The sequence below is a fragment of the Triticum urartu genome, chromosome 3 (assembly GCF_003073215.2).
Source record: "Triticum urartu cultivar G1812 chromosome 3, Tu2.1, whole genome shotgun sequence".
Lineage (NCBI taxonomy): Eukaryota > Viridiplantae > Streptophyta > Magnoliopsida > Poales > Poaceae > Triticum > Triticum urartu.
Genome location: NC_053024.1, coordinates 295167510 through 295188388, shown reverse-complemented (window position 1 = coordinate 295188388; position 20879 = coordinate 295167510). Strand labels below are relative to the sequence as shown.

Here is a 20879-nt window from a genome sequence, read left to right as displayed (position 1 = left end):
TCACCACTGCTCAAGAAAAACCAGTCTAAGAATCCAAGAGCATCAATTTTCTGTTTATTCTAATAAGCACCGCTGCTTAATAAAAGACTGTTTATTCTTATAAGCTCCACTGTTTAAGAAAAACCAGTCTAAGAATCCAAGAGCACCAAATTTTGAGATGGTCGCACTGTTCTGTTTCATTCTGTGCAGCAGTTGCGCAGTTTATATAAGCTCTAGATGAAATGTCGAACAAATCATCACGTGAAGCACATATATTAATCATGCAAAATGTACATTCAAGCTGTAGCTACTGGTCGGTATTAACATAAAATATCACAGAAACGCGAATATCCAGAGTTCAAAAACATCTACAAATGGATACGCACAAATTGCAATCTATGCAACCAACCATATACCATAGTGTGTAGAAATGGGCCACTTTGTTTTTCCTGTCCTCATGGGTTGGGTGGATATAACAAAAATAATCACAAATCTTCTATACAACCATCATATAAGATATTACAAAAATAAAAGTGAAACGGAAGTTGTTCTACAATGTTTCTTACAAACGATTCCCAGCCCCAAAATTCCTTATATAACAGCTGTGGACTCTTCCACATAATTTTCATACATCAGGTTGGGAAGGGCAAGCGAGCGTACAAAAACCGCAAGGCACTTCAATCTCCTAGGCTCAAACCGTTGCAGCTACAGCTAGTAGAGCTTTCAGCTAAAAGCTAGGGATCCACTCATCATTGTGCTACCGGGCTTGAATATTCAGGTCCATTCTCTGAAGAGGTTAGGCTGGAGGAACCTGCTGATGTCACGTTGCTGTTTGAACTATTATTCCTTGGTTGGAGCTCCGTCTCTCTCTGCCTCTCTGGGGCTGCGGGCGCTGCCCCCTCATCAGCTAGTCTCTTCAGAATGTTCATAATTGTCGGAACAAATTTTGTCGACAGCGAAAGGAGAGCTGGAAGCTGTGTAACATTCAAGCAATAAATAATAATACTAGGTCAGATGTTATTTCCTCGCAAAAAATAGTAGCATGACAGAACTGCAGGGTCAATACTTACAAATCCATTTCGGAATTCATTGGCAATGTCTAGTTGTACCCACATGGCTTTCCCGACTAGGAAAACTACAAACATGACGGCCAGGTAAAATGGGTTCCTGTTTTAACAAATTAATTCCCGGTCATATCAATTGTGTAGATGCCTTAACCAAAACTTATGCATGTTTCTGTACACAGAAGAAAATAATACCTCAGTAATGTCATGAACTCATTGAAACCAAGGACAGCCATCGCAGCGAGCGCCCATGGAGGAGGCAGCCAGTTGTTGTTCCTCTTGTTTGCTTCCTTTGGTGGGGAACAGTAAATGGTTAATGACAGTGTACAACACTTAAAAACATGTAGACCAACCTCAATTAAAAAGAACTCCAGAAGTATACATGGTTTGGAGTACTGGAGTATAAACAGGAGAGCTTTGACATGGAAACAACCGAATAATTTCGGGTATCACAAAATGAATAGTTATTGAAATGTTGTTTATGAGGATACCTGAGCAGCTATGGCTTGAGTGACGGTATACTCAGTTTCAGCTTTAAATTGCCTCCACAGAGACTTGCACTGGACAGGGGAGATTAAAGTTCTCTCCTCTGGAACCTGTTCATAATAGCGACAACTATTTAGCAAGTACCAAAACTTGGTCTACGTAAAAAAGAACAGTGTATTGCTTCAGCACACAAGCATAAATAAATAAATATATATATATATATATATATATATATATATATATGATGCATTGCCCACACACCCTTTCCCATGAACTGGAGGCGAGTGGATCAAGCGATTGAATACTTCTATCTGTAGTCCCTGGCCTCGCAGCATCGACTAGAGCAAGGGAAAGAGTGGTATCAATGTTGTCACCATCTTCTTCCAACCGAATTGCAGCCATCGTAGAAAGCAACTTCATGGACTGTAACAGAGGAGTCTCAAGTTTCAGTTCTCAAACGAGTTCTTCTATTTCAAATAGACAGTATTAACATTTACGTACAGCTGAACGAGCAGTTTTAGTAATTGCTTTGATGTCTTCCTTTCCTGTCCATACTCTTGGCATCGAGTCGGCATCACGACTGAATAACGTCGAGAACCTGTAAACTTTTCCACAGTTAGTTCCGTGCAGAAGATGTCACCTTCTCTGAGTTAGATATGAAGCAGCACTCACCTGTCCTTCATGCGGATCAAGATCCTTGCAGCTTCTTCTCTTGCCTTTGATTCAACAACGCTCCTTCCGTGATTCTCCAGCCTCAAGAGCAATTCTTTCTCAGTAGCTTCATCAAGCTCAAAAGTTGAAATAGCAGATTCAAGACCTGAAACGGCGGCTTTTGTCTCACGCTGAAGAAGCTTTCTAATAGCTGGCCAGGTGTCTTCACTGGCTGAATCTAGAAGAGCTTCAACAGGTTCTGCAAGAGCTTTGGTAAGTTTGCCCTGAAACCACAGGTCTGAAGTTATAAAAAAAGAAAGATACATGTGCCTTTCGTGACAGACTGGCAATTACACCAATCATTTGATTAGAGAAACAAACGGAATTGGAAACTGCAAGCAACCTCATATGTGGCACAAAGTTCAGAAAGCTTTGTAGCACGAACTGACACCACATGAGCCTCAATGTCACGCTTAAGCTTATCCTTAACTTTCGAGGGATCCCAATTCACTTGTTGAATGGTAGCATCTGCCAAATAATATCCAGATATGTGACAATAAGATAAGAAATAACATTCCTTAAGGGTAACCATAGTATACTTAAAAGTATGTGTTCAATACTAGCTAATATATTACTCCCTCCGATCCATATTACTTGTCGCTGCTTTTGGTACACTAAAGTTGTAGTTGGTATTTGAATGCTGTCACCAATTTAGTACTTCTAGCAAGAGCAGTATCTCAGACAATCAGTAGTGTATGTATCTCAAAGCTGACATAAAAGGCAGAAAAATAACAGCAAGTCTTTGATGTTTCTAACAAGTTTTTACTACTACCTCCATTCCAAAATAAGTGGCATGGTTCTAAAACCACGACACTTATTTTGGAACCAAGGGAGTACATATTTACAAATTACTCCCAGCTTCGTCTGGCCGGTACCATTTCCCAACAGGAATGTGACACATAATTGCCATTTGAGACATTTAAATGCTATAAAATTAAGCATAGCATCCAGTGTCGAATAGTTGGTTCCGTGGATGACTGAATTGGAATATTGATTACTCTTGGGCTGTTTAGTTTTCTACATTTGAACCTCAAAAGATGCACGCTAGATTCCTGTTTAATTGCAATAACCTAGCCAATTCGACACCAAGTACAGCCTAATAAACCAGCAGTACCTGAAATTGACTGGTTTCCTACTTCCTACGGCAGCGGATCACTGATTCCTACAAGCATATGGCAAATACATTACCAACATTTCTAGAGACATACCTTCAGATCCTTTATCAAACTTCTCCAAGAAAATCTGGGTAGAATCGCGAGCAGCAACAGCAAATCCCTCCTTTTCAACGGCCTTATCAAAGGACTCTTTGAATGCTTCTAAAGTTCTAGTCCGTAAATGACCAAGAAGGGATTGGTACGCAGGATTGACAAGCTGGCAAGGAAAGGGCATTCATGTGAGAATTATGTCATGCAACAGAGCGCTTAACTGTGGCGACAATGCATAAATCCAAGACAAAACAACTAAACAGTGAACGGAACATGAGATAAGAACAATGAATAAAATTTATAGTCAGGATCAAGAAAAAAAATCTATGGACATAATATACATGGCAGGAAAACTTCTATTGGACTAGGTTTTAGTTTTAGGGTGTATTTGATTTGACCCCAACCTAACCCACCAAAAATCCAGCTAACCAATATCTTTCCCAAGGTTTTGGCTGCCCATGTTTTGGCTAATGTTGGCAAGAAAAATAAACTAGAGTTTGCTATGGAGCATGGGCATGCCAAAATATTGGCAACCATCCAAGCAAGAGCCAAAATATCAGGCATGACCAAAAAATTGATGTGGCTTAGTGTGGTCCATAGATCCAAACACACCCTTACTACAAAATATTCCACTCTTCTACTAATCTCTTATCAAAATATGGCACCTCTATTAAAATATTTGCATCAAGATTTTCTCGCTGAGTTAGTTTCAAGATATACTGGTATGATGTTGTTCCACTAATAGTATGAAATTAGCATAAAGGTTTGCCCTCAGGGTTAACTAGGGATTACTGGTTGGATGCATCTGTGTACGAAGATGACTGATTGGTTCATGGCATATATACCTCAAGTGTGCATGCCGGTTGTTGATTAAATGGTTGGAAGTGAGGAACAAGTAATTATCAGTTGATACAATGGATGATATATGAGTATGACCAAAAAATATAAGGGGGAACCTGCAAGAGTTTAGACTCAAGTTGATGTCTTTTTGATGTTCTGACACCTTCATCAAAATAAATAGCCTCCATGTCATATCTGCAATTTAACCAAAATCAAAATAATTGAAGCCACGGAAAAGTTTCGAGACCTTATTTTGTAACTCATTACATAACTGTTGAGGTCTCCCTTACAGTTTTCCATCAAAAAAATATGCACGGCTTGCATCTCAGAAGGATGGTATAACCTAGTAAATAATTCATCTATAGCAAACACTAAATATGCTTTATGGGCTGCTTTTCCATTTGCCAGAACCCAACCCTCAATTGGCGTGAAATGCTTGCTATCAGTAGCGGAGGGTGAACCAAATATTAGGGGGGGGGGGGGGGGGGGGTTGCCCGATTACTTAAGAATCAGCCTGCCTTTACTAACCCATGAAATTAGGCTAACTAATGGGCCATATATCCTGTAAAAGGAGAATTGCACCTTCGTAAGGGTGGCCCGGTGGCCAGAACCTGGGATGGCCAGTGTTTGTTATTGATACAAACAAAAGGAACACACGCAGGGTTCTTAACTGTATGGCATGCAGTAATTTACTGAAAATATGTGTGACTATGTATTTCACCAACTTGACTAGAATCTAGAACCAACTGACTGGTACTTGAGATCCCACCACCAACCAGCCTGGCTGATAAATTTTGCTGTAACCAATCCACATAAGTTTCTGAACATCGGACATACCAAAACCAGAATAAAGGGAACACTATTGACCATAAAAAGGCAATGAACTCACTCTGATAAACATCTATCAAGCAGGCTGCTGATTTTCTTCCCGAAACCTGGTACATAGTCACTTTGAACAGCCTCCTCAAATTGTTGCCATTCCTTTATACATAATACATATAAATATATAGTATCAGTTGGTTTTATGAGTCTATGCAGCATTTATTAAGCTTAATAATATACAGTATAATCACCTCATCAGCTGTAAAAGTGGCAACTTTCTCATGGCCGATTTCTTCACAACGCACAGTAGCCACCATAACCTAAAAAATTGATGCATAAAAAAATATCTCAATATTCATCATGTCAATAGCTGAATTAGAAAATGGAGGATGATACTCACTTTATGAGCAGGTAGGTCAAGGTCTTTGTTCTCCTTGATAACCTTCCAAAATTGCTGAGCACTAAATGAAAAACCTGATGCTGGAACAACACCACGCCGATCTCCAGCAAGTCCACCAGGAGCAATAGACTGTTGAAACCTATCTCTCAAGTTGGAAACCTTCAGAAATGTAATGTATTGTGTTATTCATATTTCTAAGAAAATCAGCAGCAAGCATCTACCTAGTACTCCCTCCGTTCCAAAATAGATGACTCAACTTTGTACTAAAGTTAGTACAAAGTTGAGTCATCGATTTTGGAACGGAGGGAGTATCATATAGTAATAGACATTGTAGTTACACCAACCTGCTCTCTAAATAACTCTTCCTTTTCCTCATAACTGTTAAGGGCCACCACTTGCACCTGTATGTGGAAAACATATACTCTGGATAGTGAGTAAATCTAGCAGATGCATACAAGTTCAACAAACAAATATAATTAAGGTAATGGATTTTACATTGAAAAATTCACTGAGTGGAGTATCTTTATGGGCATGGGGTTTAGGAACACCATCCCATATCTGCAAACAGATGAAAACAATTTAGCATACTGAAAACACAACGAATGTCAGATTTAAGTAGGACACAGGCTACCAGGAAGTAAATTACCTTCTGAATATCTTCTCTTAAAATAGGTTCAAGATTTTCCAAAGGTGTCTGTTTAAAACCAGAAAGGTTGTATATATCACCATACACAAAATTAGGTTCAGGAAGTAAAAAAAAAAGATTACTGGCAGTTGCTTTGGAAAATATCATAGTTCATTGCATCCTAAAATGCACCCTGCCAGTGCTCACCTTTGATTTGTCACGAATAACAAATAGCATTGTTGTTTTGCGAGGACTGAATAATCTCATCATGACCTGTACAGACAGAAGAAATATTAGGGCATAATAATGCCTCCACACCACTAAAGAGTTAATACAGAAACACCCCACTGCGTATTTAACAAACTAACCTGGAAAACAGTCTTCAAAAGAGGCTTGTTCGCAGCCTGTTCTCTCCCAATATCATGACACCACCTAAGGAATAAAAGCAAACGATCAATTAAATATAGTGTCCAATTTAGGGAATTATAGGTTCAACATCCATCACTTAGAAAAACAAACTTACATATTGATCAACACAATATCCGAAACAGCCAAAGCAAATAATGCACTCTGCTTCTCAAAGGCTGTGTCATCCTGAAATTTTGTGGATGAATTAGGCAAATACAATGTGGAATAAAAAACTCCATAATGCAAAACGTAGTAACTTGCAACCATCTCATACCCTGATGTGTGCAAGCAATCACAGGGGTCGGGGTTAGCTTCAGCTTGTGAGCTTACAAGCAGAAGTCCAGACACAAACATGAAACATACGATAAAGTTTACTCAAACTAGAGCTCTCCTTACACTACAAGTTGGCAATATGATGCAAGAAACCGATGGGAGGGGCCTTGCAGGCTTGCAAACTGGAAGAGCTATAATGTGGCTTACTGGAGATGCCCTGGCTGACCCCCTAACTCAGAACTATGAAATTGGAGGAAGAAAATGTTTCATCTAGTAATTTTTTTGGGGGAAAAGGTGAATCTTAACATGTGTGTTCTGTGATATTGCACGTTCAATCAAATCTGAATTGGGGAATTCTTGATTTTCATTACCTCTCCCCTCTCTCTTCCATCAGTGCCTTCCAAATCCATTACAAGGGTGCACGGTTCAATATTCTGGGCCTTCGCCATCCATATACCTTTGGTTGTCTGTGACCTGAAGTTCCAAATAAATGCTAGTTAATAGGCGTAGAGGGTAAATTGATTCCATCAAAGCCGCGAAAGCATATATAGAGAAGGCATATAAGAAGAATGCCAACACACCTTCCTCTGAAAGCATCCATCTCCCTAAAATTGGTGCGGAAAAGATGATTCAAAAGTGTACTTTTTCCTGCAAAAGATTCGGATGGGGTAGGAGGGAGGGATTGAAGACCAATGGTATAACATCTAACGGCTTAAAGTTAAGCAGGATGGAAACGATGAGGAAAAGAGTGTCGCATACCACTACTCTGTGGGCCCATTATTGATACAACAGCGTATGAGAGCCCACATTCGGCCAATTTAACTTCCTTCATGAAACTCTCCAATCCAGAAACATTGAAAACACCATCTCCATCAATAAGCTGCGTAGAAAGACAGGGGTCCTCCATTTCTGCAAGAGAGGAAACGTATGAGACTATCACATTTAAGCTAGGGAATGGGACACCAAGAAGTGAAGAGTGTGATTTTCAACGCATAGAGCCTTCAGATTTTTTTAAAAGAACGGATGGGATAAATAAGACACGCAGATTCTAGTTCAAGTCCTTCAATAATGTAGTTTCTGGAGCATGTACAAAAAAAAATGTCAATAAGAGAAGTATTGGAAATTATCAGATGATGATTACTGCATTAAGCCTGTGAAATGAGCGGGAGCATTAAATGGGGGGAGAGAGCTATAGGCAGTCAAATGTTAATACTGTACTGAGGGAGCAAATTGATGGATGCGTGCGCTCATACGGCTTTCCTCTGGGTCAAACTACGATTCACTACTACAATTATTACTACAGATCGCAGAACGTACAACAACCCAGCCAGGAATACATGTTACGCGGATCAAATGATCCTATATGCTCCCAGAAGGAGAGTTCTACGGCAACTTACAGTGACAGTGCTGCCGCAAGTATCATTAACCCTAGCGAGATCGTACGGCCGGAGAGATCACGAAATCAGGGGGGGGGGGGGGGGGGGGGGGGGGGGGGGGGGCGGGAGGGGGGGAGCTAAAAAAAAGGCGCAGCCTTTCGATACGATCCAGCGGGAGGCGATCCAAGCACGCGCCCCGGACTCGAGGCGAATCGAGCGCTGCGGGTCGGAATCGCCCGACAGGCATAAACCCCCAACACCGAACGGGGAGCCAGCTGAATCTAGCGGCCCGGCGCCACCGACGGGGATTGGAGCAGCTCCCCGCATCGATCTGGTCGCCTATTCGGCAGGAATCACCGTGCGCCACGAGGAGCAACAAAAAAAAAGCAGGTGGGGAATCGAAATCCGGGACCCTGGGACAAAGTCAGGGAGCGATCCGAGGAGCGTTGATCGGATCAGCGAGAGAGAGGGGGAGACGAGAGGGGGGTGGATACGCACCGTGGAGATTGCGCTGGAGGGCCCCCGTGTGGCAGTCGGCGTCGGCGTCGGCGGCGAAGGACGGGGGAGAGGGACGAGAGTGGGTGGGGGGCGAGGAGGAAGAGAGAGGAGGAGCACGAAGGCGTGGCTTTTATGGGGAGGTTCGTAATTTGTGAATTTCGAAAAGAAGGAGAGGAGTAAATACGAACGGGAAAGCAGAAGGAGAAAGAAGAGGAATAATGTTCGGATTCGGTGAGGGTATGGCCGAGGCCGACACGACGCGTACATACAGTATGATTTTATTATACTTATATACACACGTACAGTATATTCGATGCAAAAAATATATATATATATATAAATCCAACAGCCACGGATGGAATGGAATTCTAAAAATTGCATGCATCATAAATCTGGGTCTTTGGGTGCCGAAAGGTGGCCGTCCATGCCAACCCGAGCCTCCTACGATCGAGTCACCCTGCGCCGCCCACGGAAGCCGTGATAAAGTATCACGCTGGAGTTTTTAGCTTATGCATAGACAACGAGGGTTTTTGCTCCCGACATGAGTATGAATAAAGGCATCTCCTACGACAACCACACAAAAGTGACCAGTCCACATATACAGATGTGAAAAGTTGACATTCAACTGTAGCCGTATACATCTGGCTTTTTAAAAAAAATTCAATCTACACAATCAAGTAGCCGCATGCAAAGGGCACATAAATTCAAGTAGCCGCACGCAGCACTAGTTAAATTTTAAAAAAGTTCAAATATTTTACATCCCAGCATTGTTGTCCTTTTTTACCGCTCATTGATGCTCAATCAAATCTTCCTTGAGCTGCTCGTGAGTTGGTTGATGCTGAATTTATTGATGCATTTGAATAAACTTCTCAAATGTGGCCGGATTCTGGTCCGGAAGTTGGATAGGATCAACCATGTTCTTAAATTTCAGAGTTGTGGCAGGATCGTCACCATTATCCTCGACGATCATGCTGTGCATGATCACTCAACATGTCATCGTCTCCTACAAGGTTTTCGGATCTCATTGTTTTGCAGGTCCACAAACAACTATAAAACGGGTCTGAATAACTCTAAATGTCATCTCGACATCCTTTCTATCTGCTTCTTGTCTTTGGGTAAAGTGAGTCTTTTTCTCGTCAACTAGGTTTGAGATGGTGCTGACAAAGCTAGCCTATGAAGGATAGATATTGTCAACCAAATAGTAGCTCATGTCCATTAACAGTATAGTGGCAAGGAGGAGCTTTTCCTTCAGTCAGCCTCGCAAACAACGGCGATCATTGCAGCATATTGATATTATTGTGAGACCTAGGCATGCCAAAGCAAGCGTACCAAATCCAAAGATCATGTGATGCAGCTGCCTCAAGAATGATGGTGGGCTTCTTAACATGACTCTGATATTGCCCTTATAAAGCCATCGGGTAATTGTTTCATTTCCAATGCATGCAATCAAGAGATTCAAGCAAACCTGACCACCCTCTTGGCCCCGAGATTGGCAGGAGCCTCTCGGTGTCTGTCACAATTGGTTCTCCCTGTTGGGAGCGTAGCATGCAATTTCAAAAAAAATCCTACGCTCACGCAAGATCTATCTAGGAGATGCATAGCAACAAGAGGGGGAGAGTGTGTCTACGTACCCTTATAGACCGAAAGCGTAAGCGTTTGACAACGCGGTTGATGTATTCAAACTTATCTGCGCTTCAATCGATCAAGTACCGAACGCATGGCACCTCCGCGTTCTGCACACGTTCAGCTCGGTGACGTCCCTTGCCTTCTTGATCCAGCAAGATGTTGAGGTAGTAGATGAGTTCCGTCAGCGCGACGGAGTGGTGACAATGTTGGTGAAGTGATCCTCGCAGGGCTTCGCCTAAGAACTATGAAAATATGACCGGAGATGTAAACGGCGGATAGGGGTGCCGCACACGGCTAGTCAATTGTCTGGTGTGTGCTAGGCGCCCCCCTCCCACATATATATAGTGTAACGCCCTCGATGCGGCTATATCTCCCACGTGTCGAAGCACGACTTAGAGGCATAACCGCATTGAAAGCAATGTCGCAAGTGAGGTAATCTTCACACAACCCATGTAATACATAAGGGGAAGAGATACATAGTTGGCTTACAATCGCCACTTCACACAATACATGAATAAACCATTACATCATCCAGATACAATCAAGGTCCGACTACGAAACCAAAATAAAAGAAGACTACCCCAAATGCTACACAGATCCCCGATCGTCCCAACTGGGCTCCACTACTGATCAACTAGAAACAGAACAACACAAAGGACAAGATCTTCATCGAACTCCTCCTTGAGCTTGGTTGCGTCACCTGCTCGGTAATATCGACACCTGCAAACTGGTTTTGGAAGTATCTGTGAGTCACGGGGACTCAGCAATCTCACACCCTCGCGATCAAGACTATTTAAGCTTATGGGTAAGGTAAAGGTATGATGTGGAGCTGCAGCAAGCGACTAGCATATATGGTGGCTAACATACGCAAAATGAGAGCGAGAAGAGAAGGCAAAAGCACGGTCGATAAACTATGATCAAGAAGTGATCCAAGTCTACTTACGCCAAGCATAACTCCAACACCGTGTTCACTTCCCGGACTCCGCCGAGAAGAGACCATCACGGTTACACACGCGGTTGATGCATTTTAATTAAGGTTAAGTTTCAGGTTTTCTACAACCGGACATTAACAAATTCCCATCTGCCCATAACCGCGGGCACGGCTTTCGAAAGTTCAAATCCCTGCAGGGGTGTCCCAACTTAGCCCATCACAAGCTCTCACGGTCAACGAAGGATATTCCTTCTTCCAAGACAATCCGATCAGACTCGGCATCCCGGTTACAAGACATCCTCGACAATGGTAAAACAAGTCCAGCAAAGCCACCCAGATGTACCGACAAATCCCGATAGGAGCTGCACATATCTCGTTCTCAGGGCACACCGGATGAGCAAGACGTCGGGTAGGCCAGCCCAGAGTTGCCCCTGGTAGCCCCGGACATCGCTCGGTTGGACCAACACTTAGAGAAGCACTGGCCCGGGGGGGTTAAAATAAAGATGACCCTCGGGATGCGCGACTCCCAAGGGAAAAAAGGCTAGGTGGCGAATGGTAAAACCAATGTTGGGCCTTACTGGAGGAGTTTTATTCAAGGCGAACTGTCAAGGGGTTCCCATTATAACCTAACCGCGTAAGGAACGCAAAAATCCGGGAACATAACACCGATATGACGGAAACTAGGGCGGCAAGAGTGGAACAAAACACCAGGCATAAGGCCGAGCCTTCCACCCTTTACCAAGTATATAGATGCATTAATTAAAATAAGAGATATTGTGATACCCCAACAAAATATCCATGTTCCAAACATGGAACAAGCTCCAATCTTCACCTGCAACTAACAACGCTATAAGAGGGGCTGAGCAAAGCGGTAACATAGCCAAACAACGGTTTGCTAGGACAAGGTGGGTTAGAGGCTTGGCTTAACAATATGGGAGGCATGATAAGAAAGTGGTAGGTATCGCAGCATAGGCATAGCAAAAAAGCGAGCAACTAGCAAGCAAAGATAGAAGTGATTTCGAGGGTATGGTCATCTTGCCTGAAATCCCGCAAGGAAGAAGAACGAGTCCATGAAGAAGACAAACGGACATAGTCGAACGGGTCCTCACAAACGCGACGTTACCGGATTACCGAGAAGAAGTACACCGGAAAGAAAGCAAACAACATAGTAAACAACCATCACATCAACATGGCATGATGCACAACCAAGTATGATGCATGTCTGGTTTAAATATGCATGGCATGGCAAAGGGCACAAACAAAACTACAAGTTAAGTGGAGCTCAATATGCAACGGGTTGCATATTTACGGAACACCACATCAATTATTTAGTTCTCTCTCGTTTATGTACCCAACAATATTAAATGTTGTTAAACATGGCAAGAGGTGAAACATGAGTAAAATACACAGTTAGGCATTTTAAATGAGGCCAGAAACATCAAACAACAATTCCGGTAAATCCTCATGTGCATTTAGCAATTTAATGCAAACAACAATTTTAACCATTTAAATGTTATAAACATGATGCAGATGACATGTGCAAGTTTATGCCATTTTTATTAAAAGTTGACAAGAGCATTATGAAGCATTTGTCACCGTGGTGGAAAGGAAAGGGGTGCCACGGCGACGAATACGAAAATGATGCCACGGCACCATATCGGTTATCTGGTAGCCCACGGGGATACTGGTGCAAAAGGAAGTGACGGGAGCGTGCAAAAGATGGTGGGGTGATCCTGGTAACCGGGTTCCCATGAGTCGATGGACTGGAAGCGAGAGACACTCCGGACACGGTGCAGACAAAGGGTGCATCTCATACAACACAAGCATTCGTTCTCGGACGATCGTCTCGGGGTTATACCTTCGAAGTGTGCGTTTTCGAAGTGTATCAAGTCGGCATAGAGGAAGTAGTGAAAGTAGACGTTCTCGGACGTCGAGGGAAGTAGTGGTTCACGCGACGGTAGTCGAAGTAGTCGTCCTATCGTTCATCGGCGATCATCGGAGCGGTAGCGGAAGTAGAGGCTCACGACGTCTTGTCGAAAATCACGGCGGCGGTAGTCGTACACATGTTGTAGTCGAACTTGATGGAACCAATGTCCTCGAGGGTAGTCGTGGTACTCGGGGTCTTCGGACTTTCCGGTCCCGTTCTAGCGACGGTAGTCGTCCACGTTCGTTTTCGGAGAGGTACTCGATGACTCCAACGTCTTTGGGCATTGGTAGTTGTACATGGTCCACGAGACGTCGATCGTTCGGGGTCTTACTTGCAGTAGTGGAACTTGGTGCATCCAAGGTCTCCAACGTAGTGGTACACACGCGTAGATGAACTTGACGGGTCGTCGTCATCCTAGTACTTGGCGTTCCCTCGGCCTTGGCAGCGAAGAAACGGAACGCGATGGTCGTGGTACTGGGCGCCGTACAGGACAAAGCAGAGGTTTGACGCTGGTCTTGACGCGGTTCATGGTCCACGGGCGTTGCTGGAGCTGGACTCCGTGCGAGGCAGAGGAGGGTTCAACGCGCGGCAGCGCGCCTTCTCGTTCGAAGCAGGGGAAAAACAGGACGACGGCGTGAGAGGTACCGGGCGGAGGTGGCGATGCTGCTGGTGGAGGAGGGCGTGGACGGAGAAGGCACGAAACGGGACGGAGACGGCGGGTTCAAGGCGAAGGTCGCCTGATCCGGCAAGGAACTTGACCGGAGCGGCGGCCATAGCAGGGGCGGCGGATCAGGGAGCTTGAGGGCGCGGCACGCGAGGAGCGGGCGTGAGGAGCTGGAGCGAAGGTCAAGGCAGAGCAGGGCGATGAGGAGGTTGGAGGTCGCGGGCGAGGAGTTAGGGAGGAGAAGGGCGCGTAGCTCGTCGCGGTAGGTGGGTCGCGCGGCCGGCTGTTGCACGGGGCGCCATGGGGATCGAGCGCGAGAAGCTCTCGCTCCTCTTTGTGTGTGTGCGTGGCGGCGGAAGGAGGATGGAGGGGAGAGAGCGGCGCAAGGGGAGGCAAGCGTGAGGGAGAGAGCGAGAGAAGAGAGAGGATCGAGCAGGGGACGCGGGCTCCTGGCACTGGCTGTGTGCGCGAGCGGCGCTGGAGGCAGACAAAGGGAAGGAGAGGACTGAGGGGAGATCAGGCTAGGGTTACGGGAGAAGTACAGATGGGCTGGCGTGGGAGGCCTGGCAGCTGGGCTTGTGGGAGAGGATGGCCTAGGTGGGCCAGTTTGGAGGGAGGCCCAAGTGGGCTGCGGCTGGCCTAAAGTAGCACTAGTCTTATCTCTAATTTTCTTCAAGGAGAAAATAAAGAGAAAAGCACAGGGAAAAAAGAGAGGTGTATGAGAAATATAAAAATATCCTCATGACCCTGAATTCATGCCCTATTTAACAAAATTGCATTGGAGATTTTTAAAGGAAGTAAAAATAATTCAAGTTTGAATTAAATTCAAACTTGAACCATTTTTAACCCTAACCAAAACAATTTCAATCGAGATGAAATTTGACAGAGAGGCTAGGTACATGGTGTTAGAATATTGGGGAAGAGATGAACATCAAAAGAGAAGGGGAAAAATGGCACTTGCAGAAATGGAAGAAAAGGGAGGGAAGGAGTGACGGTGCAAGAACCACACATGGAGCATGCAACAAAGCAACATGCATGAATATGACAATGCACATGATGGACATGGAAACAACAAGGATGGTGCAATGCACATGATGCAATGAAGAATGCAACGAACCAAACAAAACACACGACGAAAACTGGAAACCACGGAAGGTATCTGAAGCTCCGGTCTTGGGGCGTTACAACACTCCACCACTACGAGAGGATCTCGACTCGAGATCTAGAATGGCACCGGAGGGAAAGCAGAAAATGAAGAGAAGAGGTCAAACTAATTGCTTCTTTGACAAATGAGTGAAACCAAAGAACCTTGCGAGGTTGAGCAAATTGAAAGAAAGAAAAAAACAACGAAGATGAACAAAGTTGAAAGCACTCTGTTAGAAAAGAGGGACAAGGAACATCACGAGAACCCTGTAGGTTGGAAGACATGAGAGAAAGGGTTGCAATGGACAAGAAGTACATCCAAACACTCCGGTAGAAACGAGATGAAAGATCTTGAGCAGAGGACACAACACTCCGGTTAAATGGATAACCAAGAAAAGAACACGATCCTGACAAAAACAAGAAGATGGGTTGAAGAGAGCAACATCACAATGCCTCCGGAACAAAAGTAAGAATGGAATGGAATGAACGACGGGGAACACGATCTTGAGAGAGCACACTTACAACAAATACTAGAACGGAGTTGTTGGAAAACCAACAACGAAAATAATAATCTTGATATGGTCTTATGGAATACATCTTCAATTATAAGGTGTCAACCTGGCACTCACGAAAAACGATTGGGTTGATATGATAACCATGGAATAGAATCTTGAGCAAACCACCGTAAGAATTGAAAATGGACAAAGGAAAGATAGAGAAACACCGGGAAGAATTAGAAAATGAATGAAGATGCTTAAGGGAATTTAGATACAAGAGAACGAAGAGATCACGAACTGATTAGAGAACACTTGAAGGATGCACCGGTAAGAATTGAAAATGAGAGCTGGAAGCTGTAATGAATAATCCTGAAATGATGGCCTTCGGCGAATCAAACTAAAAATACTCTGAATTACTCCGGATGGGTGAAAAGAACTCTCACAATCGAAAACAATTATGAGAGGAAGGCATCAAGCTAGAATCATGAATCTTGAAGAGAATGGAGCAAGATTAAAGAGAAACTCTTCTTCGGTCTTCAATATCTGGGAATGACGATGAGAAACACCATCAAATTGTTGAGATACTCCGGGATGAAAAATGGAAAGGTTGGGCCAATGATGAAAAGAATTTGAAAGATCTTGGAGAAAGGCAATTGACTGATGACAATTCATTCTTACGTTAATTTTGAAATGAATTTGAGAATAACTCCAGAAAAATAAGAAGAGTCAGGTAAGATCCTAGGAAAAGACCTGTGGGTTAGGGCCCACTCAAAAGAAACACCGTAGAACGATTACTTGAAAAGAGAGATTGCACCGGTTGAATTAAATGGCTTGAATGAGATAACATCCTCGAAAGAGCTGGAACGAAAGCAGAGTGGAAACACGAATCTTAGAGATATCTTGAGCACTCCGGAACAAATGGATAGCGAGAGGTGAATGAATATGAGGTGCACCGGCAAGAGAAAACATTTGGAACGAGGAAAAGATATGATCGACAAGGCTTGACTTGAATCCACCGGAGAAGAAAAAGAACGAAGAATGATAAACTAGAAGCTCCGTTAGAATCTTCATGACAATCACCGGATACGAACATTGACTGAAAAGAACGAAGAGACTTTACATGAATAAAATGGATATTTGATTAAGAAAACTAAGTCCTTGAAGAAGAAGGGTGGGTGGGCGGGAAAACAAAAGCAACTTGGAGACGGATGAAACAAACATCGTTGAGAAGAACTGATAATTGATCTTGCGGATGTTGAAATGATCGGATCCACTTGAAGAGAAGCACACCGGTTGAAAAAGGATTGACATGGCAATCTCAATTATCAAGAAGGATTAGCATCCACATCGGAGTATGAAAACACCATTTGGGGAAGGTATGGAATCAACACTTGACATTGAAGCAACTCGAATACCACAACTCAAAACAAAACAAAGGATTGGCTTGCAAAATAAGCCAGAACAAACATATGATAGAGATTTCGTCCGAAGTTTTCGTGGTGGGGCCTACACAGGCTCGATCGTACAACACCATCATGTACAAGGCAGTGCACATGACATACGAAGCGTCCCCGAGTCGGCATAGCCAAGGACTCTTTAAGACACAACGAGACCATTGTAAAACCAACCGTGGATAGGCGGACCACTAGACGTCGAACCCCAATTTCATATCATACATCTGTCGGAAAGATATCCTAAGAACTACTTGAATTCCCACTTATAAACTCCCTAAATTTTCCGGTTATGCAATCAGGTGTTGGGGATACAGGGGAAGCATAATATCGCACCCAAAACTAGCAAATCCTACATCCAGCTGTATCCATCCTTCAACACATAACCAAGAAACCTTCGGAAATCGTTTACCTCAACCTTTGAAAAGCATCCGTTATACGAGTTATGGCAATACTCCCGAACTCCCGCCCCAGTACTGGGTGGCGTCGAGGTTATCTCACCAACAACTGCATAAAAGAGATTTTCGATGTCGGCGAAACTAAACTCAGGTATTCCAGAACTGCAACGATAAAATTGTGACGACAACACCTCGAAGCTCAACTCCCCGGGACACTGCCACAACCCCTAAATGTCAGGAGGCACCAAGAACAATGTTCTCGTCACAAAACCATCGGAATGATTCCAAGATACCCGCGTGATCCTAATTTTTTTAGTGAAATTTGAGAAGAGAAGAGTCAAAACTCTACGTCAGGATGCCTCACCAGAGCGACAAAGGGACTGCGAAGTAAAAAGAAGTCCTAACTCTCCGATATATATAATTCCTAAATGACTCAAAACATTTCTAGACTCAATAACGCCAGCGATTCGATCAAGCAGGGGGCTCCTAAGGTCGGGGAAGGCTCTGATTACCAACTTGTAACGCCCTCGATGCAGCTATATCTCCCACATGTCGAAGCACGACTTAGAGGCATAACCGCATTGAAAGCAATGTCGCAAGTGAGGTAATCTTCACACAACCCATGTAATACATAAGGGGAAGAGATACATAGTTGGCTTACAATCACCACTTCACACAATACATGAATAAACCATTATATCATCCAGATACAATCAAGGTCCGACTACGGAACCAAAATAAAAGAAGACTACCCCAAATGCTACACAGATCCCCGATCGTCCCAACTGGGCTCCACTACTGATCAACTAGAAACGGAACAACACAAAGGACAAGATCTTCATCGAAGTCCTCCTTGAGCTTGGTTGCGTCACCTGCTCGGTAACATCGGCACCTGCAAACTGGTTTTGGAAGTATCTGTGAGTCACGGGGACTCAGCAATCTCACACCCTCGCGATCAAGACTATTTAAGCTTATGGGTAAGGTAAAGGTATGATGTGGAGCTGCAGCAAGCGACTAGCATATATGGTGGCTAACATACGCAAATGAGAGCGAGAAGAGAAGGCAAAAGCACGGTCGATAAACTATGATTAAGAAGTGATCCAAGTCTACTTACGCCAAGCATAACTCCAACACTGTGTTCACTTCCCGGACTCCGCCGAGAAGAGACCATCACGGTTACACACACAGTTGATGCATTTTAATTAAGGTTAAGTTTCAGGTTTTCTACAACCGGACATTAACAAATTCCCATCTGCCCATAACCGCGGGCACGACTTTCGAAAGTTCAAATCCCTGCAGGGGTGTCCCAACTTAGCCCATCACAAGCTCTCATGGTCAACGAAGGATATTCCTTCTCCCAAGACAATCCGATCAGACTCGACATCCCAGTTACAAGACATCCTCGATAATGGTAAAACAAGTCCAGCAAAGCCACCCAGATGTGCCGACAAATCCCGATAGGAGCTGCACATATCTCGTTCTCAGGGCACACCGGATGAGCAAGACGTCGGGTAGGCCAGCCCAGAGTTGCCCCTGGTAGCCCCGGACATCGCTCGGTTGGACCAACACTTAGAGAAGCACTGGCCCGGGGGGGGTGGTTAAAATAAAGATGACCCTCGGGATGTGCGACTCCCAAGGAAAAAAAAGGCTAGGTGGCGAATGGTAAAACCAATGTTGGGCCTTGCTGGAGGAGTTTTATTCAAGGCGAACTATCAAGGGGTTCCCATTATAACCCAACCGCGTAAGGAACGCAAAAATCCGGGAACATAACACCGATATGACGGAAACTAGGGCGGCAAGAGTGGAACAAAACACCAGGCATAAGGCCGAGCCTTCCACCCTTTACCAAGTATATAGATGAATTAATTAAAATAAGAGATATTGTGATACCCCAACAAAATATCCATGTTCCAAACATGGAACAAGCTCCAATCTTCACCTGCAACTAACAACGCTATAAGAGGGGCTGAGCAAAGCGGTAACATAGCCAAACAACGGTTTGCTAGGACAAGGTGGGTTAGAAGCTTGGCTTAACAATATGGGAGGCATGATAGGCAAGTGGTAGGTATCGCAGCATAGGCATAGCAAAAGAGCGAGCAACTAGCAAGCAAAGATAGAAGTGATTTCGAGGGTATGGTCATCTTGCCTGAAATCCCACAAGGAAGAAGAACGAGTCCATGAAGAAGACAAACGAACGTAGTCGAACGGGTCCTCACAAACGCGATGTTACCGGATTACCAAGAAGAAGTACACCGGAAAGAAAGCAAACAACATAGTAAACAACCATCACATCAACATGGCATGATGCACAACCAAGTATGATGCATGTCCGGTTTAAATATGCATGGCATGGAAAAGGGCACAAACAAAACTACAAGTTAAGTGGAGCTCAATATGCAACGAGTTGCATATTGACGGAACACCACATCAATTATTTAGTTCTCTCTCATTTATATACCCAACAATATTAAATGTTGTTAAACATGGCAAGAGGTGAAACATGAGTAAAATACACAGTTAGGCATTTTAAATGAGGCCGGAAACATCAAACAACAATTCCGGTAAATCCTCATGTGCATTTAGCAATTTAATGCAAACAACAATTTTAACCATTTAAATGTTATAAACATGATGCGGATGACATGTGCAAGTTTATGCCATTTTTATTAAAAGTTGACAAGAGCATTATGAAGCATTTGTCACCGTGGTGGAAAGGAAAGGGGTGCCATGGCGACGAATACGAAAATGTTGCCACGGCAACATATCGGTTATCCGGTAGCCCACGGGGATACTGGTGCAAAAGGAAGGGACGGGAGCGTGCAAAAGATGGTGGGGTGATCCCGGTAACCGGGTTCCCATGAGTCGATGGACTGGAAGCGAGAGACACTCCGGACACGGTGCAGACAAAGGGTGCACCTCATACAACACAAGCATTCGTTCTCGGACGATCGTCTCGGGGTTATACCTTCGAAGTGTGCGTTTTCGAAGTGTATCGAGTCGGCATAGAGGAAGTAGTGAAAGTAGACGTTCTCGGACGTCGAGGGAAGTAGTGGTTCACGCGACGGTAGTCGAAGTAGTCGTCCTATCGTTCATCGGTGATCATCGGAGCGGTAGCGGAAGTAGAGGATCACGACGTCTTGTCGAAAATCACGGCGGCGGTAGTCGTACACATGTTGTAGTCGAACTTGATGGAACCAATGTCCTCGAGGGTAGTCGTGGTACTCGGGGTCTTCAGACTTTCCGGTCCCGTTCTAGCGACGATAGTCGTCCACGTTCGTTTTCGGAGAGGTACTCGATGACTCCAACATCTTCGGGCAATGGTAGTTGTACACGGTCCACGAGACGTCGATCATTCGGGGTCTGACTTGCGGTAGTGGAACTTGGTGCATCCAAGGTCTCCACATAGTGGTACACGCGCGTAGATGAACTTGACGGGTCGTCATCATCCTGGTACTTGGCGTTCCCTCGGCCTTGGCATTGAAGAAACAGAACGCGATGGTCGTGGTACTGGGCGCGGTACAGGACGAAGCAGAGGTTTGACACTGGTCTTGGCAC

The 20879-nt window shown here is 44.3% G+C and overlaps 1 protein-coding gene across 1 annotated transcript; it reads right to left on the bottom strand.

Annotated features, from left to right (window-relative positions):
• Positions 1-402: 402 nt before the first annotated feature.
• Positions 403-8923, bottom strand: LOC125543861 (protein ROOT HAIR DEFECTIVE 3). Its single transcript, XM_048707355.1, has 23 exons — positions 8688-8923; positions 7573-7722; positions 7395-7461; positions 7185-7287; positions 6656-6726; positions 6501-6564; positions 6340-6405; positions 6154-6201; positions 6003-6065; positions 5852-5908; positions 5508-5666; positions 5359-5427; positions 5175-5266; positions 4402-4480; positions 3449-3611; positions 2584-2708; positions 2202-2464; positions 2031-2127; positions 1791-1952; positions 1535-1639; positions 1239-1333; positions 1050-1146; positions 403-953 (listed from the first exon to the last, which is right to left on the bottom strand). Exons 2-23 carry the CDS (start codon positions 7718-7720, stop codon positions 729-731), a joined length of 2418 nt encoding a protein of 805 aa, XP_048563312.1. The 5' UTR covers positions 7721-7722; positions 8688-8923; the 3' UTR covers positions 403-728.
• Between the last annotated feature and the right edge of the window lie 11956 nt (positions 8924-20879).